The sequence below is a fragment of the Monodon monoceros genome, unplaced genomic scaffold (genome assembly GCF_005190385.1).
Source record: "Monodon monoceros isolate NGI ecotype Baffin Bay Population unplaced genomic scaffold, NGI_Narwhal_1 Super_Scaffold_10, whole genome shotgun sequence".
In the NCBI taxonomy this organism is placed as follows: Eukaryota; Metazoa; Chordata; class Mammalia; order Artiodactyla; family Monodontidae; genus Monodon; species Monodon monoceros.
The window spans coordinates 4,422,641-4,437,203 of NW_021703766.1; the positions used below are offsets into that span (position 1 = coordinate 4,422,641).

At 45.1% G+C, this 14,563-nt stretch overlaps 2 protein-coding genes across 5 annotated transcripts in view; both read right to left on the reverse strand.

The window, feature by feature from the left end:
- Window positions 1-14,563, reverse strand: part of ATP2C2 (ATPase secretory pathway Ca2+ transporting 2) — a 78,302-nt gene that overhangs the window by 47,317 nt on the left and 16,422 nt on the right. For all 4 annotated transcript variants that reach the window (XM_029202956.1, XM_029202937.1, XM_029202928.1 and 1 more), the window contains exon 2: window positions 621-731. In XM_029202956.1, coding sequence (XP_029058789.1) covers window positions 621-731 — 111 coding nt within the window. The remainder of the gene's footprint in view (window positions 1-620; window positions 732-14,563) is intronic.
- The window catches only part of WFDC1 (WAP four-disulfide core domain 1), an 81,486-nt gene that overhangs the window by 1,178 nt on the left and 65,745 nt on the right, over window positions 1-14,563 (reverse strand). Inside the window, exon 7 of the transcript XR_003790806.1 lies at window positions 621-731. The gene's annotated coding sequence lies outside the window, so the exon portion shown is untranslated. The remainder of the gene's footprint in view (window positions 1-620; window positions 732-14,563) is intronic.

Sequence of the window (14,563 nt, forward strand, 5' to 3'; positions counted from 1 at the left end):
CACACACACACACACACACACACACACACACACACACACACACACACCATGTGTGCTCAGTTATCTAAGTAAAGATAATTAAAAACATAAAGCAAGCAAAGTCCTTCAGCCTCAGAGGGCAGCCTCATGGAACGGAAGTGGTTTTTTGGTTTGGGTTTTGTCTTGTACTGGCCAGGAATTCAAATTCGCTGGAGAAACTGGTGAGATTTGTTTTCGGTCACTGGAAACACCATGGATTAGAAAAGATGAAGGGTGTGCACAGCACATGGTGAAGAGTTTGAGCTTTGATGTCAGAACACCTGGACTCAACTCTGGCTGTGCTGCTGTGGAACCGTGTGGGTCCCCTGAGACATCCTCTGTCTTCCACCAACAGGTACACAGAGAACTGGGAGGATCCTGGCTGCTAGGAAGGGCCTTGACGATCAGCGCCACTGCCATTAACGGGGATGCCATTCCTGGTGGAAATCAGAATGGTTCGACAGCGATAGTATTTTCTAGCAGTGATGATAAAAATGTACTATAGCACAGGATTCTAAAGCCACTTTCAGGACTCTGTATTGCTTTCTTCTTAATCTAAAAACCCTACCGCACCTGGCATCAGATACAAATTCAATTCTTACATAAAATGCTTTGGCCAGATCCTCTCTGTGGCATTTGCTTGCTTCCTTGGCGGGCAGAGCGACCACCGTCTTCTCTTTCTCGATGGCTTTCAACTCATTTTGTCCATCAATCTGTGAAACAAAGCAGGATTGCTATTAGGCACACAGGTTTTGTACTGATATGTCTTTTTAAAGTATAACATACAAAGAGAAAGTGTGCAGATCTTAACTGTACAGCTCGAATTTTCACAAACCGACCCATATAACCAGCCTCCAAATCAAGAAACAGACATTACCAGCCCCCAGGAGATTTGTCTTGCTGGGGTTTGAACTCTGTGTAAATGGTAACATGCAATATATATGCTTTTGACACAAGGTTATTAGTGAGATTCATGCATGATGTGTGTAGTGATGGTTCGCTAATTTTCATGGCTGCGTAATATACCGCCAAATAACTATAGCACAATTTATTTATCTGTTCTACTGCTGCTGGATTGTTTCCAGTTGTTGGCTATTACAGATGCAAGCACCGGAACTCACAAAGCTGACGGAACAAGGCAACAATTCACAGGCTGAGAACCCTGGACCTTGAACGTCTGGGATTCTCAGTTAAGTTTGCCCCATACTACAGAGAGTGCCCCCTGATGGTGACTGGTGATATCACAGCCTGTTCTAGGAGTTGTCTGCAATAACCTAAGAAGAGGGGGGAACCCGGCCAAGGTATGGGTGTCTAGCAGGTCTGGGAAGAAGCCACCTGAAACACCTGAAGGGTGTGGGAGGACACAGTAACACAGAGGAGACCTCATAATTAGGAAAACGCTGAGTATTTTTGCAAAATTATTCCTAGTATTCTGACCCCTAGAACGCGATAACCATCTTTTCCTTTTCCACCAGGTGGTCTGGCACTGGGAAGGAGGAAGAGGAGAGGCATTGGCTAACCTCTTCCTTCAGCTGGAACAGAGACGGTAAATTCCTCTGTTACTTCTTGCCATCCCCCACCCCCCGCCCCCATCTCCCAAACGCCTTGTTTGCTTAGAAATGCACTGCTAACCACACCCACTTCCGGGGGGTGCTTCTCACCGTGCCAGGGACCAGGAAGCAACCAATGATTATTACACGGATCACTCGACAGACTCTCTCTTCTTAAGTCAAGCTTACTTTGTTCACTGTGCAAGATTCACTTCCCAGAGAAATGCACAGCACAGCCAAGACAGGATGTTTTTTCTGCTCTCAAGACCTGGTTCAGTCGTACCTAATCAAGTGCTCAATCCTTGCTCACACTGCAGATGGACACAGCCCTGGGGTTACAGGACCTGCCTGCCTGGTGTTCTCCAGCTGACCATTTCTGTCTGGCATGACCACACCCAACTCACTTTTTATGCAGCATCTCAAGCGACCCTGAAGGTATAAATCTAGCCCCCTCCTCTACCTTCTGCTCTATGTCTCTGTCTGTCTGTCTCTCTCACACACACACCATGCTGGAAACATCTGGATAGACTCCAGTTACAGGGCAGTACCCAACTGTCTCCAATATGGCTGCAGCAGACCCCGCCTCACATCCACCCTCCATGCTCTCCTGGCCTTGGGTGGGGCAGCAGCATACTAGCTAAAAAATCCACTGCCCGCTGGAGGAGTCCTGTGTCCCCCAGGAGTGGACTGCTCCAGTGCCCCTGCAGAAGACGGCACACTTTCCCGACTGCCAAACCAAACTTTAAATCCAGGGTTCTCGACCAAGGGCAGTTTTGCCTCCTGGGGGACTTTGCCAGGGTCTGGAGACATGTTTGGTTGTCATGATGGGGGTCAGGGGTGCTACTGGCATCTAGTGGGTAGAGGTCACATGTGCTGCCAAGCATCCTACAAGGAATGACCTGGAAAAGAAACGTCCGTACAGCTGAGGGTGAGAAGACCTGCTTTAGAAATAGATGATGGGGGACTTCCCTGGCGGTCCAGTGGTTAAGACTCCACGCTCCCAATGCAGGGGGCCCGGGTTCGATCCCTGGTCAGGGAACTGGATCCCGCGTGCTGCAACTAAGAGCACACATACTGCAACTAAAAGATCCCACACACGGCAACGAAGATCCTGTGTGCCGCAACTAAGACCCAGCACAGCCAAATAAATAAACATTTTAAATAATAAATATTTAATAAATATTAAATAAAAAAATTTTTTTGAAGAAAGAAATAGGTGGTGTTCCTGGCCTGATGTCTTCCCAGACCAGCTGAGTCACCCTGCTCTACCCTCTCGGCACCCTGGAGGTCTCCTTGACGGCACTTACACAACTTTCATTTGCAACGTGACCAGCAAGTGATTATCACTCAGATGCCTCCATCCGCTCATGACGCAGCCCCTCCAGAAGGCGGGACCAGGGCCTGGTACCCAGGGGCTGCTCGGCGAGCGTCTGCCAGTCAGAGCTCAGGACGCCGAGCCAAGTGCACGTGCACGTAGCGCCCCGGTGTGGACGACTGGCTGCACACTCTCGACCACAAGCCTCATTTTACCCTCCTTGTCAGCACTGCCCAGGGGACAGTCCGGCTCCACCGGCCAGCATGCCACCTCGGGCAAGTGCTGACCTCCCTGACCATAATTTCCGCATCTGCAAAATGGGGATGATGATGGCTATAGCTACCTCGTCCTGCTGTCTTGGAATCAAGCAAGTGTGTGCCTGTACAGGGCTTGACACAGTCCAGACTCACCGTGAACTCCGAGTAAATGCTGGCCTGGTACCTGTCTCAGGAACCAGGCCTCCGACACTTGGTTGGAATGACAATGACGGTGACATCACTCGGGTGGCTCAGCCACGTTCAGACAACTCAAGAGCAGGAAGACGCACAGAGCGACAGAAGGGGCACGGAGGTTGGAATCACACAGACCTGGGTTCAAATCCCCCTCTGTCACTGACCAGCCCTGTAACCAGGGATGATCATCTGTCCCAGGTAGTTCTGAAGATTTAAGAAAACCCAACTCCGTAATTGTGCCTTGCACGTGGCAGGTGCATTCAGTAAATATTTCACAAACGACCAGCAGCCTAAAGAACCAGAGGGATTTAGGAGGTGTGGTGACCCCAGCACTGGAGGAGCTTCTCTCTGGGACTTTGTCTCTTTGGAGATGATATTCCCTGATGTTCTCTCAGAGGCCGAGGCTTCTACAAGTGGCTCTGGAAGATACATAAATATTTAAATCTGTGTGGTTTTATTTTATTTTAAAATTTTTATTCATTTTTTGAATCTGTGTGCTTTTATTATTTTTTTTAATTTATTTTATTTTTGGCTGGGCTGGGACTTCCTTGTTGTGTGCGGGCTCTGTCAACTTGCAGAGAGCGGGGGCTACTCTTCGTTGCGGTGCGCGGGCTTCTCATTGAGGTGGCTTCCCTTGTTGCAGAGCGCAGGCTCAGTAGTTGTGGCTCATGGGCTCTAGAGCGCAGGCTCAGTAGTTGTGGTGCACGGGCTTAGTTGCTCTGTGGCATGTGGGATCTTCCCGGACCAGGGCTTGAATCCATGTCCCCCGCAGTGGCAGGCGGATTCTTAACCACTGCGCCACCAGGGAAGTCCCAAATCTGTGTGTTTTTAATCAACACTGAAAGTACAGGCAGAAAAATTGTGAATTCTATTTTTTAAAAATCTTTGATTTGCATTTGATGCTAGGCTCAAATAATTTCTCTATATTTCAATTAAAAAAAAAAAGAGATCAGGAAACTTACAAAAGCCTCTTAGATAGCCTCATTCACCAGAGGGCAGACAGCAGAAGCAAGAACTACAATCCTGCAGCCTGTGGAGAAAAAACCACATTCACAGAAAGAGAGACAAGATGAAAAGGCAGAGGACTTTGTACCAGATGAAGGAACAAGATAAAACCCCAGAAAAACAACTAAATGAAGTGGAGATAGGCAACATTCCAGGAAAAGAATTCAGAATAATGATAGTGAAGATGATCCAGGACCTCGGAAAAAGAATGCAGGCAAAGATCGAGGAGATGCAAGAGATGTTTAACAAAGACCTAGAAGAATTAAAGAACCAACAAACAGAGACGAACAATACAATAACTGAAATGAAAACTACACTAGAAGGAATCCATAGCAGAATAACTGAGGCAGAAGAACGGATAAGTGACCTGGAAGACAGAATGGTGGAATTCACTGCTGCAGAACAAAGAAAAAAGAATGAAAAGAAATGAAGACAGCCTAAGAGACCTCTGGGACAACATTACATGCAACAACATTCGCATTATAGGGGTCCCAGAAGGAGAAGAGAGAGAGAAAGGACCAGAGAAAATATTTGAAGAGATTATAGTCGAAAACTTCCCTAACATGGGAAAGGAAATAGCCACCCAAGTCCAGGAAGCGCAGCGAGTCCCATACAGGATAAACCCAAGGAGAAACACGCCAAGACACATAGTAATCAAACTGGCAAAAATTAAAGACAAAGAAAAATTACCTGAAAGCAGCAAGGGAAAAATGACAAATAACATACAAAGGAACTCCCATAAGGTTAACAGCTGATTTCTCAGCAGAAACTCTACAAGCCAGAAGGGAGGGGCATGATATACTTAAAGTGATGAAAGGGAGAACCTACAACCAAGATTACTCTACCTGGCAAGGATCTCATTCAGATTCGATGGAGAAATCAAAAGCTTTAGAGACAAGCAAAAGCTAAGAGAATTCAGCACCAACAAACCAGCTCTACAACAAATGCTAAAGGAACTTCTCTAGGAGGGAAACACAAGAGAAGAAAAGGACCTACAAAAACAAACCCAAAACAATTAAGAAAATGGTCATAGGAACATACATATCGATAATTACCTTAAACGTGAATGGATTAAATGCTCCAACCAAAAGACACAGGCTTGCTGAATGGATGCAAAAACAAGACCCATCTATATGCTGTCTACAGGAGACCCACTTCAGACCTAGGGACACATACAGACTGAAAGTGAGGGGATGGAAAAAGATATTCCATGCAAATGGAAATCAAAAGAAAGCTGGAGTAGCTATACTCATATCAGATAAGATAGACTTTAAAATAAAGAATGTTACAAGAGACAAGGAAGGAACTACGTAATGATCAAGGGATCAATCCAGGAAGAAGGTATAACAATTATAAATATATATATGCACCCAACACAGGAGCACCTCAATATATAAGGCAACTGCTAACAGCTATAAAAGAGGAAATTGATAGTAACACAACAATAGTGGGGGACTTTAACACCTCACTTACACCAATGGACAGATCATCCAAAATGAAAATAAATAAGGAAACACAAGCTTTAAATGACACAATAGACCAGATAGATTTAACTGATATTTATGGGACATTCCATCCAAAAACAGCAGATTACACTTTCTTCTCAAGTGCACATGGAACATCCTCCAGGATAGATCACATCTTGGGTCACAAATCAAGCCTCAGTAAATTTAAGAAAACTGAAATCATATCAAGCATCTTTTCTGACCACAACGTTATGAGATTAGAAATGAATCACAGGGAAAAAAATGTAAAAAACACAAACACATGGAGGCTAAACAATACGTTACTAAATAACCAAGAGATCACTGAAGAAAGCAAAGAGGAAATCAGAAAATACCTAGAGACAAATGACAATGAAAACACAACGATCCAACACCTATGGGATGCAGCAAAAGCAGTTCTAAGCGGGAAGTTTATAGCAATACAATCCTACCTCAAGAAACAACAAACATCTGAAATAAACAATCTAACCTTACACCTAAAGGAACTAGAGAAAGAAGGACAAACAAAACCCAAAGTTACTAGAAGGAAACAAATCATAAGATCAGAGCAGAAATAAATGAAATAGAAACAAAGAAAACAATAGCACAGATCAATGAAATTAAAAGCTGATTCTTTGAGAAGATAAACAAAATTGATAGACCATTAGCCAGACTCATCAAGAAAAAGAGGGAGAGGACTCAAATCAATAAAATTAGAAATGAAAAAGGAGGAGTTACAACAGACACCGCAGAAATACAAAGCATCCTAAGAGACTACTGCAAGCAACTCTATGCCAATAAAATGGACAACCTGGATAAAATGGACAAATTTCTTAGAAAGGTATAACCTTCCAAGACTGAACCAGGAAGAAATAGAAAATATGAACAGACCAATCACAAGTAATGAAATTGAAACGGTGATTAAAAATCTTCCAACAGGGTTTTCCCTGGTGGCGCAGTGGTTGAGAGTCCGCCTGCCGATGCAGGGGACGCGGGTTTGTGCCCTGGTCTGGGAGGATCCCACATGCCGCGGAGTGGCTGGGCCCGTGAGCCATGGCCACTAGGCCTGCGCGTCCGGAGCCGGTGCTCCGCAGCAGGAGAGGCCACAACAGTGAGAGGCCCACGTACCACAAAAAAAAAAAAAAAAAAAAAAATCTTCCAACAAACAAAACTCCAGGACCAGATGGCTTCACAGGCGAATTCTATCAACATTTAGAGAAGAGCGAACACCTTTCCTTCTCAAACCCTTCCAAAAAATTGCGGAGGAAGGAACACTCCCAAACTCATTCTATGAGGCCACCATCACCCTGATACCAAAACCAGACAAAGATACTACAAAAAAAGAAAATTGCAGACCAATATCACTGATGAATATAGATGCGAAAATCCTCAACAAAACACTAGCAAACAGAATCCAACAACACATTAAAAGGATCATACACCATGATCAAGTGGGGTTTATGCCAGAGATGCAAGGATTCTTCAATATACGCAAATCAATCAATGTGATAAAACATATTAACAAACTGAAGAAGAAAAACCATATGATCATCTCAATAGATGCAGGAAAAGCTTTTGACAAAATTCAACACCCATTTATGATAAAAACTCTCCAGAAAGTGGGCATAGAGGGAACCTATCTCAACATAATAAAGGCCATATATGACAAACCCACAGCAAACATTACTCTCAATGGTGAAAACCTGAAACCATTTCCTCTAAGATCAGGAACACGACAAGGATGTCCACTCTCACCACTATTATTCAACATTGTTTTGGAAGTCCTAGCCACGGCAATCAGAGAAGAAAAAGAAATAAAAGGAATACAAATTGGAAAAGAAGAAGTAAAACTGTCACTCTTTGCAGATGACATGATACTATAAATAGAGAATCCTAAAGACGCTACCAGAAAACTACCAGAGCTAATCAATGAATTTGGTAAAGTAGCAGGATACAAAATTAATGCACAGAAATCTCTTGCATTCCTGCACACTAATGATGAAAAATCTGAAAGAGAAATTAAGGAAACACTCCCATGTGCCACTGCAACAAAAAGAATAAAATACCTAGGAATAAACCTACCTAGGGAGACAAAAGCCCTGTTTGAAGAAAACTATAAGACACTGATGAAAGAAATTAAAGATGATACCAACAGATGGAGAGATATACCATGTTCTTGGATTGGAAGGATCAATATTGTGAAAATGACTATACTACCCCAAGCAATCTACAGACTCAGTGCAATCCCTATCAAATTATCCATGGCATTTCTTACAGAACTAGAACAAAAAATCTTAAAATCTGTATGGAGACACAAAAGACCCCAAATAGCCAAAGCAGTCTTAAGGGAAAAAAACGGAGCTGGAGGAATCAAGACTCCCTGACTTCAGACTATACTACAGAGCTACAGTAATCCAGACAATATGGTACTGGCACAAAAACAGAAACATAGATCAATGGAACAGGATAGAAAGCCCAGAGGTAAACCCACGCACCTATGGTCAACTAATCTATGACAAAGGAGGCAAGGATATACAATGGAGAAAAGACAGTCTTCAATAAGTGGTGCTGGGAAAACTGGACAGCTACATGTGAAAGAATGAAATTAGAACACTCCCTAACACTGTACACAAAAATAAACTCAAAATGGGGTTTCTCTGGTGGCGCGGTGGTTGAGAGTCCGCCTGCCGATGCAGAGGACGTGGGTTCGTGCCCCGGTCCGGGAAGATCCCACATGCCGCCGAGCAGCTGGGCCCATGAGCCATGGCCGCTGAGCCTTCGCATCTGGAGCCTGTGCTCCGCAATGGGAGAGGCCACGACAGTGAGAGGCCCATATACCGCAAAAACAAACAAACAAACAAAAAAACCTCAAAATGGATTAGAGACCTAAATGTAAGACTGGACACTATAAAACTCTTAGAGGAAAACATAGGAAGAACACTCTTTGACATAAATCACAGCAAGATCTTTTTTGATCCACCTCCTAGAGAAATGGAAATAAAAACAAAAATAAACAAATGGGACCTAATGAAACTTAAAAGCTTTTGCACAGCAAAGGAAACCATAAACAAGACGAAAAGACAACCCTCAGAATGGGAGAAAATATTTGCAAACGAATCAACGGACAAAGGATTAATCTCCAATATATATAAACAGCTCATGCAGCTCAATATTAAAGAAACCAACAATGCAGTCCAAAAATGGGCAGAAGACCTAAATAGACATTTCTCCAAAGAAGACACACAGATGGCCAAGAGGCACATGAAAAGCTGCTCAACATCACTAATTATTAGAGAAATGCAAATCAAAACTACAATGAGGCATCACCTCACGCCAGTTAGAATGGGCGTCATCAGAAAATCTACAAACAGGGCTTCCCTGGTGGCGCAGTGGTTGAGAGTCCGCCTGCCGATGCAGGGGACACGGGTTCGTGCCCCGGTCCTGGAAGATCCCACATGCTGTGGAGCGGCTGGGCCCGTGAGCCATGGCCGCTGAGCCTGCGCGTCCGGAGCCTGTGCTACGCAACGGGAGAGGCCACGACAGTGAGAGGCCTGCGTACCGCAAAAAAAAAGGAAGTCTACAAACAACAAATGCTGGAGAGGGTGTGGAGAAAAGGGAACCCTCTTGCACTGCTGGTGGGAATGTAAACTGATACAGCCACTATGGAGAACAGTATGGAGGTTCCTTAGAAAACTAAAAATAGAATCACCATATGATCCAGCAATCCCACTACTGGGCATATACCCAGAGAAAACCGTAATTTAAAAAGACGCATGCACCCCAATGTTCATTGCAGCACTATTTACAATAGCCAGGACACGGAAGCAACCTAAATGCCCATCGACAGACGAATGGATAAAGAAGTTGTGGTACATATATACAATGGAATATTACTCAGCTATAAAAAGAAACAAAATTGGGTCATTTGTTGAGACATGGATGGATCTAGAGACTGTCATACAGAGTGAAGTAAGTCAGAAAGAGAAAAACAAATATCGTATATTAATGCATATATGTAGAACCTAGAAAAATGGTACAGATGAACCGGTTTGCAGGGCAGAAATTGAGACACAGATCTAGAGAACAAAGGAATGGACACCAAGGGGGGAAGCGGCGGGCGGGTGGTGGTGGTGGTGGGATGAATTGGGCAATTGGGATTGACATGTATATACTGATATGTCTAAAATGGATGACTAATAAAACCTGCTGTATAAAAAATTAAATGAAATAAAATTTTTAAAAAAACAAATACTAAACTTTCTTTGGGTTATTTGTATGGAAATATGTTAATATAAATGTTTCAGAAAAAAAAAAGATCCATCAAGAGATAAATGGGTAAGCAAAGTGTGGTCTAGCCACACAATGGAATATTATTCAACCTGAAAAAGGAAGGGAATTCTGACACCTACCACATCATGGATGAAGCTTGAGGACATTATGCTAAGTGAAATACGCCAGTTACAAAAGGACAAATACTGTAATGATACCACTTATGTGTGGTACCCACGATAGAGAAATTCAGAGACAGGAGGTAGAATGGTGGCTACCAGCAGCTGGGGAGGAATTAGTGGGTTTTTTGTTTGTTTGTTTTGTTTTTGGCCACATCGCTGAGCTTGCGGGATCTCAGTTCCCTGACCAGGGATTGAATCTGGGCCACGGCGGTGAAAGCACCAAGTCCTAACCACTGGACCGCCAGGGAAGTCCCGGGAGTTAGTGTTTAATGGGGACAGACTTTCAGTGGGAGAAGTTGAAAAAGTTCTGGAGACGGACGGTGGTGATGATTGGAGGACCACGTGAATGTACTTAATGCCACTGAACCATGCACTTAAAAACAGTTAAGATGGTAAATGTTATGTACATTTTACCACACACACACAAAATCCACAACAAGAAAAAAAAAAAAAAGGATCAAAGGAATCCACTCCCTCTGCCTTTGTGGGTCACGATTAGCAGGAGTTCCCACCATTTCTCAGGAACTCCCAGTTTGTCCGAGCGCATGTCCCTGGGAACCAGCCAAATGGCTGAAAGAGGCTTGGGTGTGTAAGGGGAGGGGCCAGGAAAGGCAGCCTGGAGGGGGAGGGTCCACATTCCAGCTGTGTACTGTGACCATGACTGTGGGGACAGAGTCTGAGCCCAAAGTGGGAGGGCACCTGGCTTCCAACTGTGTTCTCTGAGTGAAAGCCATTGACACACTCCCAGGTATGTGAACAAGAGAACAGAAAATAGGGACTCAAATAACTACATGTTCGAGGACGTTCACAGCAGCTCAAAGGCCCACCAATGGATGATGGATGAACGAGATGTGCTCTCTCCACACAATGCAATATTATTCAGCCTCAAAAAGGAATGAAGCGCTGATGGATGCTATGCTCTGGGTTGAACTGTGTCCTTTCAAAAAAGATACCTTGATATGGAAGCAACCTAAGTGCCCAGTGATAGATGAACAGATAAAGAAGATGCAGTGTATATATGTGTGTGTGTGTGTGTATATATATGTAAACGCACACACACTCACACACACACACTGGAATATTACTCAACCATAAAAAAGAACGAAACCTTGCCATTTGCAACAGCATGGATGGACCTAGAGAGTATCATGCTCAGTGAAATAAGTCAGACAGAGAAAGACAAATACTGTAGGATATCACTTATATGTGGACTCTAAAAAACAAATGAACAAACATCACAAAACAGAAACAGAGTTACAGACGCTGAAAACAAACAAGTGGTTGTCAGAGGGAAGAGGGGTGGTGGGAGGAGAGAAATAGGTGAGGGAGATTAAGAGGTACAAATTTTACAAACTGCAAAATAAACGTGTCGCAGGTATGAAATCGATAGTGTGAGAGGGACACATGCAATTATTAAGTAATATCTTCGTATGGTGACAGATTGTTACTAGACATCCTGGTGATCATTTTGAAATATACAGAAATATTGAATCACTATGTTGTACACCAGGAACTAACATAGTGTCACAGGTCAATTAAACTTCAAAAAACAAAATTTGGGGCTTCCCTGGTGGCGCAGTGGTTGAGAGTCTGCCTGCCGATGCAGGGGACGCGGGTTCGTGCCCCGGTCCGGGAAGATCCCACATGCCGCGGAGCGGCTGGTCCCGTGAGCCACGGCCGCTGAGCCTGCGCGTCCGGAGCCTGTGCTCCGCAACGGGAGAGGCCACAGCAGTGAGAGGCCCGCGTACCGCCAAAAAAAAAAAAATTTGATCTCATAGAAAAAGAGATCAGATTTATGGTTACCAGAGGTGGGGAGGGTGAATTGGATTAAGGGGGTCAAAAGGCTCAAATTTCTAGTTATAAGATAAATAAGTACTAGGCATATAATGTACAAAATGATAAATATAACTAACAGTGCTGTATGTTATGTACAAAAGTTGTTAAGAGGGTAAGTCCTAAGAGTTCTCATCACAAGGAAAAAATATGAGATGGATGTTCGCTAAACTTACTGTGATAATCATTTCATGACGTGTGTAGGTCAAATCATTCTGCTGTACACCTTAAACTTAGTGCTGTATGTCAATTATATCTCAATAAATCTGGAAGGAGGGACTTCCCTGGTGGTCCAGTGGTAAAGAATCAGCCTTCCAATGCAGGGGACCAATCCCTGGTCCAGGAACTAAGATCCCACATGCCTCGGGGCAACTAAGCCCGTGTGCCACAACTACTGAGCTCTCGCGCCTCAACCAGAGAGCCTGCTTGCCGCAAACTACAGAGCCCACGTGTTCTGGAGCCCACGCGCCACAGCTACAGAGCCCACGCACCCTGGAGCCTGCGCGCCACAACTAGAGAGAGAAAACCCACATGGCGCAACTACAGAGAAGCCCACACACCACAACGCAGAGCCCGCGCACCACAACACAGGATCCCACGTGGCTCAACGAAGATCCCGCGTGCCGCAACTAAGACCGATGCAGCCAAAAATAATAAAACAAATAAATAAATAATAAACAAATCTTAAAAAACATAAATCTGGAATGAAAAAGAAGCTACCTTCAAGTCATAACCCCCAGAACGTCAGAATGCGACCTCATTTAGAAATAGGGTCTTTACAGAGGTAACCAAGTGAGAATGAGGTCACTAGTGTGGGCCCTAATCGAATATGCCTGATGTTCTCATAAGAAGGAGTGCTCTGGACACAGGGACAGATCCACATGGCGGGAAGACGATGTGAAGACAGAGCAAGGACCGATTCCTCTGCAAGCCCAGGACCTCAGGGATCGCCAGCAGGACTGGAAGCTAAGAGAAAGGCATGGGACAGGTTCTCCACTACAGCCGTTAGAGACAGCCAGGCCCTGCCAACACCATCATCTGGGACGTCTGGCCTCCAGAACCGTGAGAGAATACATTTCTGTTGTTTGAAGCCACCATAATTTAGAGTGCTTTGTCTCAGGAGCCCTAGGGAATGACGACAATTCTCCAACACGGATGAACCTCGAAAATTTTGTGCTGAGTGAAGGAAGCCAAACACAAAAGCCACATATCACCTGATTCTGTTTTTAGGGGATGTCCAGAATAGGTAAATCCATAGAGACAGAAAGTAGATGCATGGTTGCCAGGTGCCGGCAGCAGGGGGATGACTGGAGAGCAGCTGCTATGGGTGTGACGTTTCTTTTAGGGGTGACCAAAATGTTTGGAGCCCTCCACTGGGGGTTCCACTAGAAGCAGGGGTCACACGACATTAGGGATACACTCGGTGCCACTGAATTGGTCACTTTAACGTGGGGAATTTTATGTTATGTGAATTTCACCTCAATAAATTTTATTTTTCAAAAAAAAATGTAAAAGCCACTTGGGGACTTCCCTGGTGGCGCAGTGGTTAAGAATCTGCCTGCCAATGCAGGGGACATGGGTTTGAGCCCTGGTCCGGGAAGATCCCACATGCCGCGGAGCAACAAAGCCCGTGCGCCACAACTACTGAGCCTACGCTCTACAGCCCGCGAGCCACAACTACTAAAGCCCGCGCGCCTAGAGCCTGTGCTCTGCAAAGAGAAACCACCGCAATGAGAAGCCCACGCACCGCAACAAAGAGTAGCCCCCGCTCGCTGCAACTAGAGAAAGCCCGCGTGCAGCAATGAAGACAAAACGCAGCCAAAAATAAATAAGTAAATTAAATTTAAAAAAGAAAATATTCCTTCTTTAAAAAATAAAAAGCCACTTAGACTTGAACTCCCTCCAAAACCTTGACCTGTGTCCCCAACTCGCTCCTGGGCCCCAACTGCATCAGGTCTCAGACCTCCGCCCCACCCCTGCGGGTCTCCAATCCCTCTGCCGCATTTCCGTGTGGTTTTCCCCGTACCCCTAACCTCCGTTCTGGGCTTCACGCTGGAGACCACACACTCACTCCTCTCTTTCCCCATGATCGAGCTTGGGAAGAAGCCATCTACACTTGCTGTCTCTGCTTTGTTAACGCCCATCCACTTCCCAACCCACTTCAGCCGCGGTCCCAGGTCCCTCCTGTGTTCCCAGGCTGCTAGGACAGGGCATCCGCAGGGGCTCACCCCGCCTTACTGCAGGGTTGCCATTCTCAGAAAGCAGAGCCCTCAGATGGGACTGGAATGTGGTCCCTGTTCCCACTGCCACGTGGGTGCTCTCGTGTGGCCCCCTCTACCCCTTAAGGACATGTGCTTTGTGGATCCTGCCGGGTTTGAATCGCGGCGTTTTCCTTCTGTAAAGACTGGCCCCTCCTGACTCAGGTCAGGCACCCTCTGGGGCACCCCTGATTCTC